At 41.2% G+C, this 9,923-nt stretch overlaps 2 protein-coding genes across 3 annotated transcripts in view; one reads left to right on the top strand and one right to left on the bottom strand.

The window, feature by feature from the left end:
- Positions 1–2,095: 2,095 nt before the first annotated feature.
- Positions 2,096–7,922, top strand: gpr137ba (G protein-coupled receptor 137Ba). Its single transcript, XM_083922414.1, has 7 exons — positions 2,096–2,768; positions 4,660–4,709; positions 4,865–5,087; positions 5,487–5,633; positions 6,294–6,422; positions 6,665–6,786; positions 7,391–7,922. The coding sequence occupies exons 1-7, from the start codon at positions 2,388–2,390 to the stop codon at positions 7,509–7,511; spliced, it is 1,173 nt and encodes a 390-aa protein (XP_083778540.1). The 5' UTR covers positions 2,096–2,387; the 3' UTR covers positions 7,512–7,922.
- A 345-nt stretch (positions 7,923–8,267) lies between these two features.
- egln1a (egl-9 family hypoxia-inducible factor 1a) overlaps positions 8,268–9,923 on the bottom strand; it is a 29,450-nt gene continuing 27,794 nt past the window's right edge. For both annotated transcript variants that reach the window (XM_083922977.1, XM_083922978.1), the window contains 2 exons: positions 9,822–9,889; positions 8,268–9,725 (listed from right to left, as the gene is read on the bottom strand). In XM_083922977.1, the coding sequence (XP_083779103.1) occupies positions 9,670–9,725; positions 9,822–9,889 (124 nt within the window). In that variant the 3' untranslated portion in view covers positions 8,268–9,669. The remainder of the gene's footprint in view (positions 9,726–9,821; positions 9,890–9,923) is intronic.

Raw genomic sequence — 9,923 nt, 5'->3', positions numbered from 1 at the left:
GACTTGGTGTTTGAGTGAGTCTGTGTTGCCTGGAAACAGTGGACCTGGCTCTGATGTGTCTGTGGCAGGAGCGTGACAATCAGACTGAAGTGCTATTTCATCACCACTCTATTATCATTCTTTTCTTTATTCACGGACAAGGCTGGAGACATGGGCAATTCAAAGGGCTGGAGCCAAGATGAGCCATTCATTATTTTGCATATTTTTGTCATTTATTTGAAACATAAAAGGCTTTACGCTTTTCGCTGCCATTATTATATACACAAATTTAGTGCCTCTTAACAAAGACGTGAAACAAAGCACACGATGATGTCAGTGAATTCATACATACAGTATATATTACACATTAGAAGACAGCTTTTTAATGCTGACAGCACCCTGTTTGGTGTGGTGCCTGGGTGGTAGTGTGTGTGTGAAAAGATGAATGTATCGGAGCAGTCAAAGGTGAGGCTGGAGTGACCTTCGTCCTTGGCCTTCCTCATGTTCACATGCCTTAGTCCTGTGAAACGAAAACCCCGACCACTACTAACCAAAACAAACTTCACTGAGGTTTGTGAGCAGATTAGATACGCGTCATCTTGGATCACAAAACCTGCTTCTCTAACCAGACCTGGAGTCTAGTCTTGACTGTAATTAAAGGGGAACCCAGGTGATTTTACTCATAAAGATCATCCTCAAAGCAATTTCAGTCAAAAGCAACTGGACTGGTTGTTTGTCTAGGAAGACGTTTCACCTCTCATCCAAGAGGCTTCATCAGTTCATGTACGCATCTGACCAGGCTGGGACTGAAATTGCTTTGAGGATAACGATGACCTGGACAAATGAGAACATTCACAAGCCTCATAAAGATCAGTTTATTCATCATGAGGAGAACTGCTCACTACTACTAGAGGAGCTTTCTAAAGTCCAAGAAAACAGCCCTGGTGGTTCACAGGCAGAGAGGGTCTTATTAATAAATGCTAAGGATTTGTATTTGTAGGATCCAGTATTATTGGAGCTTGACTGCTATTAGGGACAAAAGTCTTAATATGTTGACCTCAGCTGCATTAATTTGGCCATAATTTGATCATTCAACCTTGTATCCAGGCTGGAATACCAACTGGACAAAGCGGGCCACTGCTTGCTCAGGCAGACTCTCCTTCTCACCACGCTGAACCTTTGAAACTTTGACCCTCAGGGGCCCCAGAAACTGCAGCTTCACTCTGAGGAGTTTCCATTAATTCATCGATAAAAAGTTAATACATTTTTAATATATACGTTTAATGATAAAGGATATTTTATTCATGAATAAGTTTGATTCTGCTACTACAAACGCCTGTGGTTGATTGTTTGTGTTTTTTAAAGATACATCTTGGACTTTTTGCCTTTATTTGATAGTTAATAGTGAAGCGAGACGAGGAGAACCAGGGACACTCCGACTATCCTTATCCTATGCAGTTAGCAGCACATGTTGTTCTGTAGTGAAGGCTGTTCAAAAAAGCTATTGTTTTTATTTCCAGCTTTTGTATTTATCTCCAGTTCTAATATAGCATATCAGTATTTTGTTTTTCTTAAATGCATTTTCTTTTAATCAACTTATTAAGTTCTTAAGAGCAGCCAACCCTAACATAAGGGTTAAAATATTTCACTATGACTAATTATTCAACGTTAATTGTAGCTATTTTATTTCTACAAATATAATTTTATACTAGCCATAAATATATATTTCATTGTGCCATTTTGTGTTTAAATGAGTGCACCGTTGAAATATCTGTATTTACTGTAGGCCTACATAGGCCACTGCTGAATGATGATGATTTTTCATATTTTTTCATGCATCACACATGCAAAAAAAAAAAAAACAAAAAAAACAACTGAAGAGCTCCGGGATGCTCTCTTGGGACCGGTGCAGCGGTGGGAAGCCCCATCACAGGGTTAAAGGTACATTAGCGTGCGTCAGCTGATGCCTACAGCGTCACGTAATGAGCGCGGAGGGGTTGGAGGGGGCGGGGGCTGGTCCTCGCGCTGAGCTCCAGCTCGTAGCCGCCGCAGCTCTGAGCAGCTTCCTGCCCTCCGCTGCTGCTGCTGCTGCTGCTGCTGCTCCACAAACGGCTCTTTCTCATCATTGATCATGTGCCTCGCTCTCTGGCTGTCTCCGGCTGCGCAGCAGGAAGTTAGCCCTGTGTTCTTCCCCTTGCTTTTCTTTCCTCCCTCCTCTTGACACCAGCATTCAGAGCATTTAGTTCCTCCTTCCTTTTCTTTCTATTTTTTTCAGTTTGTGTTGTTGCTGCTGCGGCTCTCACATCCACTCCAAGGGACGCGAGAGCCGAGAGGCTGGCTCTGTGACGCCGAACCCGGGCAGACGCCTCTCCGCTCCTCTCCCTCCTCCCCTCGGCCAGAGCAGGTTCATGGAGGCCCCGGTGGAGGAGAAGGAGCCGTCGCCGATGGATACGTCTCTGCCTCTGCCTACCTTGAGCCCTGCCGTGCCCCCCTACGTCACTCTGGGTCTGACTGTGGCGTACACCGTCTTCTACTCCCTCCTGTTCATCTTCATCTACGTCCAGCTCTGGTTGGTCCTGCGGTACCGACACAAGCGCTTCAGCTACCAGACCGTGTTCCTGTCCCTGTGCCTGCTGTGGTCGGCCCTGCGCACCGTGCTCTTCTCCTTCTACTTCAAGAACTTTGTCACAGCCAACACTTTGGGCCCGTTTCCCTTCTGGCTGCTCTACTGCTTCCCTGTCTGCCTGCAGTTCTTCACGCTCAGCCTCATGAACCTTTACTTTGCACAGGTGAGTTAGCAGGCCCGGGTGCTGAAATACAGCCCGGGGTGTCATACAGTGGCAGCAGTGCGTCTCTTTAATCACTTACGTGCACTTGTTTCTCTGTAAATGTGAGACTTGATCTGATTTGATTTCTACTTACTGTTCTTATTCTCCATCTGGATGTTTGACCTTCACTGTGAATACGTCTCTGTGCTCACCATGGTGCGAGATCATTCAGTGGTGATGTGTCATCTTTCCCATGTTGTCTGAACTGTCAATAAAAAGCACATTAACTCAGCCTCCTCAGAAAATGTGATCTGAAATACCTGAGGGGTTTATTATTTGGAAAATGGCAGTTATAGTTTTAGAATCACACAATTACTACACAGTTCAATATGATTAACATCAACTGGATTACATAACTCCACATACATGAGCAGATATCATGATATACTGAGACAACAACTGTGTGTGTGTGTGTGTGTGTGTGTGTGTGTGTGTGTGTGTGTGTGTGTGTGTGTGTGTGTGTGTGTGTGTGTGTGTGTGTGTGTGTGTGTGTGTGTGTGTGTGTGTGTGTGTGTGTGTGTGTGTGTGTGTGTCTTGGAGACATCTACTGTAGTGAGAACTAACACAGAGGCAGTATTTTGCCAGGTGTTTAACATTATATGTAATGTATAATAACATTAATATTATATTATATGTAATGTAAAACTTTGTCGCCGGAATAGCATCACGACTGCAAAATAGTCTCAAAATTTTACAGGTATGTAGTTGAGATCAAAATTGGGTGTGATCCCCCCTCCTCCCCCCTCACACACACACACACACACTAACACACACACACACACACACACACACACACACACAGCCCTGGCCTGATTTGGTATTGCGGCCGGTGTGATTCCATCACATGATGGTCTTCAGTTCTACATCTTTTCAATGCAATGTTGAAAAACCAGCGGCGAAACTTTATTCTTAATACAGTTATTCTTACTGTTCTTGATACAGTGAGAAAATCCACATGCACTTTTCATTTGTTACGTATTTAATTCACACAGGACATACTGAAATAGTTTGTACCATGTGTTTATTTCATACGGACTATTGAATTACAGAAAACATATTGTGATATATATCTATATTGAGATATAAAATGACTTTTCTGGACCTCACAGCACTACCCTAAATCACAGTTCAAGACGTGAAGCAGTCTACAGCAGGATTTTGTGACATATCAAGCAGTTTGGAAGCCAATCGTGGTCCAATAAGCAACTTACACATATGTGAGGAAATTTGAAACCTCCAGTGCACTGTACACTGAATGGACTTGGAGACATCTTGCATCCAGCAATCGGACTTTTGAGATAAAACATTTAATTTCATAGATTCTGGATTGTTCAAGGAGGTCAAAAAAGTAGATAATAGAGTATTCTTATATGTCATGAAACGTGTCTGGAGCGGGTCTTTAAACCTGCCTTGGCTTCGTGTAATAACATGAAATATAATCGTAAACGATCATTCACACATAGAGAAATTAAAAAACATTCGACTAGGACTGGGCACATGGTTGAAACTTGATACATTCCTTCATCTGCTTACTTAATCCAAATATCCAATACACTAAAAGCTTATATGGCCTCTACCTGGAGTTTATTTTTAGCATAATCTTCTTGTGCTGATTTGAGTCACAGATGCGAGTTGAGAGTGAGACGGCACAAAGCGTTACAGTACATGTGTCCCTGTAGTTTGTCGTGTGTGATTTTTGTGTATCCAAAGATGAAAACTCTGCTGTTTTCAAGTGTGAGGTTCCTGTTTCAGAAGAATGTTGTTTCGAAGAGCGAGAATACAGAAGTGAAAACGGTCTTCATAAATAGCATGACGCATTTGCATTAATGCGGTAACTGATTTCTTTTCACAGGTTGTTTTCAAGGCAAAGTCCAAATATGCACCAGAGCTTTTGAGATACAGGTAAGTTCGGTCATTTACAAGATCTCATTTGCCATTCAATTATTTCTTTTATTTTGGCAAAAAAATACATGAACTATCTTTGCTAAAGTTTTAAAAAAATAGCTGAAATTTGACCTTTAGCTATTTTGGTGACTCATATGTTTCCTGGCCCACAGACTGCCGCTGTACCTGCTCTTCCTGTTCATCAGCCTGGTGTTTTTAGTCGTGAACTTAGTGTGTGCCCTTCTGGTGAGGATGTCCTCTGCGGAAGCTCACACCGTCGTGCTTGTGAGGGTCGCCATCAATGACACACTTTTTGTCCTGTGTGCCATCTCGCTCTCCTTGTGTCTTTACAAGGTCGCTAAGATGTCACTGGCCAACATTTACCTGGAATCCAAAGTAAGAAACACTTCCCCGCCCTGTGTTGCGCTGAGAAGGATATTTGGGGGGAAACAAGCAGAAATTACAGATGAGTAGTTGCACTTAAACCCCATCTGGGATCAACAGAATAATTGTGCACTGTTTATAGCACCCTTGGGCGAACAAGCACTTCTCCACATAATTAATGCTTCCTACATAGTGATTGTTTCCTAGCAACACTGTTGTTCCTGTGCGTGACTGGTTGTACTTCACAAGCCAACAAAATGAAAGGTTGCCCCTGAAATGTTTTAGTTATTCTCCATTTCACTTTCCATGTACTTTGCAAGGATTTTATAATTGTTTTAATCAGACTATGTCTCATTATTTCCTAGAGGTAAATTATATGCAATTTCTAAATGCAACTCTGCAACTGTGCAGGGGACCTCAGTGTGCCAGGTGACGGTTATTGGAGCCATCGTCATCCTGCTGTACTCTTCCAGGGCCTGCTACAATCTGGTCGTTCTGGGACTCTCGAACAAGAGCATTAACTCCTTTGACTACGACTGGTACAACGTTTCAGACCAGGTGAACCACCGGAGGTCATAATGCCTTAAGATTTATGACTTAAAGGTCCTATATTAGGCTCATTACCAGGCTCATAGATGTATTTTGGGTTTCTACTGGAACATGTTTACATTCTTTAATGTTCACAACATACCTGCATACCTGTGTATACAGTGTATACCTGTATTACCTCTGTTTGAAATGCTCTGTTTTCGCGCCCTTCTCCCAAAAAGGCCGTCTCTGCACCACCATTGCAGGAAATAACTGTACTGTGGCGGTACCTTTTACCTATGTTCAGCATAGTTGTGACATCACAACTGTACAGAAGTCCTGATGGCTCCTTTAAAGGCACAGTTTCTGAATACAGGCTGTGTGGACTGAGCGTTTTGATACTTTTTTATTTTAAATAGCGCCTCCTATATCTCTTATGGCGACCTACTTCATAATTAAAAGACATGGAAATATCACTTTTTTTCCAATATGGGACCTTTAATAGAGCATTAGTTTTCTGTTCAGACCAATTTCTATGAGTTATTGCTGTTATAGGAGAAAGCTCATAAACTGAAAGTTTTCGCAAAATGTTTGGCTCATTAGTGGTTGTTTCCCTGGTGATGACTGTGATTAGGTAATACAGTTCCCTCCATCACTGTGTAAAAGTGTGTGTTGCGTTTTGTTTTTCAGGCAGATTTACAGTCGACTCTGGGCGACGCAGGCTACATCGTCTTTGGAGTGATCTTGTTTGTATGGGAGCTGCTCCCTACCTCTCTCCTGGTTTTCTTCTTCAGAGTTCGACAGCCCGACCTAGACAGGGTGAGCCAGCAAGTACTCTAACGTTTTCAGGGGGTCATGAGATGATTTATAGGACAGCAGATAAACAAAATGTCTTGTTTCTGTTTTTGTCTTGTGAAATACTGGACAGTTTTGTCAGTTGAGGCCTCTAAAATGTTGTCAAGGTAAAAAGGAAAAATGAGGCAAAAGGTTGAGAAGTGTCTTGGGCCATAATATGATCTATTATGTTTATTAGTGTGTTGTTTGTGTGGCTTGTCCTGCAGAGTGGCTCTGGGCTTCCTGGTCATGTCTTCTCCTCTAGGGCTTATTTCTTTGACAACCCACGGCGTTATGACAGTGACGATGATCTGGCGTGGAGCGTCATGCCTCAAAACATCCAAGCAAGGTAAAAATACCACCATCAAGTCACCAAAATACTGTACATCACGTAGGAATTTAGCAAAAGGTAGAGAGGTCACATGGCATTGCCTAAAGGTCCCATATTGTAAAAAGTGAGATGTCTGTCTTTTTTGATCATAAAACAGGTGGAGGTGCTATACAAATACTGTGAAAGTATCAAAACACCCACTCCACAGAGAAATGCACACAGCCTGTACTCAGAAACTTTGTTTTTAAAGGAGCCGTCAGGACTTCTCTGATCTCGCAACTATACTACATATAGGTAGAAAGTAGAGTAGTGCCATTACAGTCATTCCCCTGCTGCATTGACGGTGCAGAGTTCATATGCGGAAGACCCGGAAATGCCGACCAATCAGAGCAGACTGGGCTTTTTTCAGGGGGGGTTCTTAAAGAGACAGGTGCTGAAACTAAACTTTCAGACAGAGGTTGAATACAGGTAAATTCGGACAGACAGTAGGAGAAAAATCAAGTGTTTTTTGAATATTAAAGCCCGTAAACATGTTCTAATAGAAATCCAAAATACAAGTATGAACCTGAAAATGAGCATAATATGGGACCTTTAATGGATGTTTGTTTATTTGAATCTTCAGTCTGGCTGCCGACAATTACGATTGGGGGAGCCAAAGCAGCAGCAGCGGGATCTGCGCCTACATCGGAGGGGACGAAAGTTACCACCTCCCACCTCCTCCAGAGGAGCTCAGCCATTACTGACTGGAGTTAACAGTGACTCCTGCTGATCTGTGGCTTTGTTTTTATTTGTATATTTTTGCACAGTCTCTCTTAGTGACAGAGGCACATGGGCCTGAAAGTCGCCCTCTACTCGATATATTCGGTCTTCTTTTTTGTCTAGAGAAGAACTAACAGAACTTTCTGCCAGTATATGAAGGTCCAATGATGGGACATTAATTTTGCACACTCCTTGTACAAAGTGATCCAATTTTGACTGCTTCTAAACATTTTCATTGTATAGTTTATATTGAATTATATGAATACTGCTTAATATATTACCTGACTTTTGTAATATGTTCTATATTACTATTTTATGTACTGTGTTCTTTTTCATACAGATGTGTTTATATAGAGGATATATTCATTTAATTCATATTAAAACAGTTTAAAGGCTGTGAAAGACAGTTCATTTTCAATTGTACACCAATGACAAATTGACAGTTTACACATTTTCCTTTATATTTATATATCATTTAGCACAACCTTGGGAGCACTGTACATTGCATTTCACTGCAGATTACTTCTGTATGTGACAAATCTTTCAGCCCTGAATCGCACCACAAATAGGTTCCCATACCACTATTTTATATTACAAAATGACTCTATAATAAAAGTGCTGACTATTAATAAAGATTAGTGTATAACTAACATACAGATTCTCTAACATCCTTCTGATTAAGGAGCATTCATTAGAATTTGTTGCAGAACAAAAAGACCAGCAGTCGGGACATGTTTCGCATTTCTCCCCATTTTATTGATGAGCTGTTTTCAAAGATGGTTGCATTTAAAAAAAAGTACTAAATACATTATGTACCCAGGAAATGAACAGAAGACTGTGCTTTAAAATTTAGAAAGGGATTTGTTGTCCATTTACAATATAGGGACATTGTTATTGGTTTGTGAGGCTTAAGAGATTGTCTTGGAAAAGGTCTGTTTTGGTTTTGAAGTGACTCATTTTATTAGAGCACTGATTTGTTTAACATCTAATGCAGAAAGTGTCAATATAAAGCCATTGATGAAATAAATCAAAGGCTGAAGCTAACAGGCAACTCTGGTACATAGTGCAGGACATTAAATAGCGCAAGAAAAACAATCAATTTGCAGAGCCATTGATACAATAATTTACTGGCTGGTGGTGTCATTTACCACTTGATTAATTTACTAAAATATTTTAATCACATTTTCAGTTTTAATGGTGGTTTAATCAATGACATGCTGTAGCTTTCAGAGCAGTAAAGACAACCCTGTAGAAAATATTGATGGGGGAGGGGGGGGGGTGTGTGAATTTGCTGATGGTTGTCCTAAATCATGTATGTTTCTCCTCTCATTTCTCAGTGTGAAGAACTTTATTTTCGTCATAGCTATCTTTTTAAAGAAAATCAGACAAAATAGGTACAATACACTGTAGGCCTGCAGAGGGCAGCATGAAACTATATATGGTGCAAATAGGCCAGCTTGGAAGGCAGTTATGACACTGCTGTCAGATGCAAGTTTCTCATTAAATCTCATTTTATTTAAAGAGTACGAGAAACAAGACCACAAATGACACAGTCTGCGTGAACTGTGCTGCAAATGATTGAATTCAAACTATGACCAAACCATTTCTGTCAGACAAAAGGGTGATTTTAATTCAGATCATTCCTCATATTATTGCCACCTCCAGTACATTTTGCAATACAGTAGCTTAAAACAGCCGATTCCATGTGAAAAGCATAACACATTAAGCATATGCAGAACACTGTACCTTTAAGAAATGAACTGCAAAAACCAATATGCAAAAGATGTAGATTCTCTGGAAGCTTAATTCCTGTTGATTTTCTGAAAACGTCAGCTGTTAAGTCAGCGCTCTCCACCAAAGAGGTGAAAGGGGGAAAAAAAACAAAATCACACAATCCCTTTCAGTACAATGTCATGACATTCAAGGTCCTCTGGGTTGCTCTGGTTTGCTGAAAAAACAAACATCAACCGAGATCACAGTTTTTTCTTTTTGTTTGTTTTGTCTCCATAAGAATGGATCTTCCATCCACACACACGCAAAAGTCTGCTGTATTGTCATGTAAAACACACACATGCTCTCTATAGGCCACTTTCTTAGGACAGAGCACTTAATGGCGGTTTGTATCGGACGCAGGCTTCCCCACTAGCTCGGATCTGATGGTTTGCCAAGTTCCACCTTTACTCCTTTTTCTCCGGCACCTGCACTCAGAGGAAACACAAACACACAAGAGATGGTGTAAAGGAGGGCCTGAAACAATAGAAACAAGATTATGCCGTGTTCACATCAAAACCTACCCGTTAAGTACTTTTCTTTAGCTCTGGCTCGCTCGTCTGCGTCAAAATACCACACCGTGATTGCATACCTGCAGATACAATTAGAGCATGGGTCACTGCATA

This window comes from Echiichthys vipera (genome assembly GCF_963691815.1).
Source record: "Echiichthys vipera genome assembly, chromosome: 11".
Lineage (NCBI taxonomy): Eukaryota > Metazoa > Chordata > Actinopteri > Perciformes > Trachinidae > Echiichthys > Echiichthys vipera.
The sequence above is the reverse complement of the archived record's forward strand: the minus strand, read 5'-3'. Positions and strand labels throughout refer to the sequence as shown.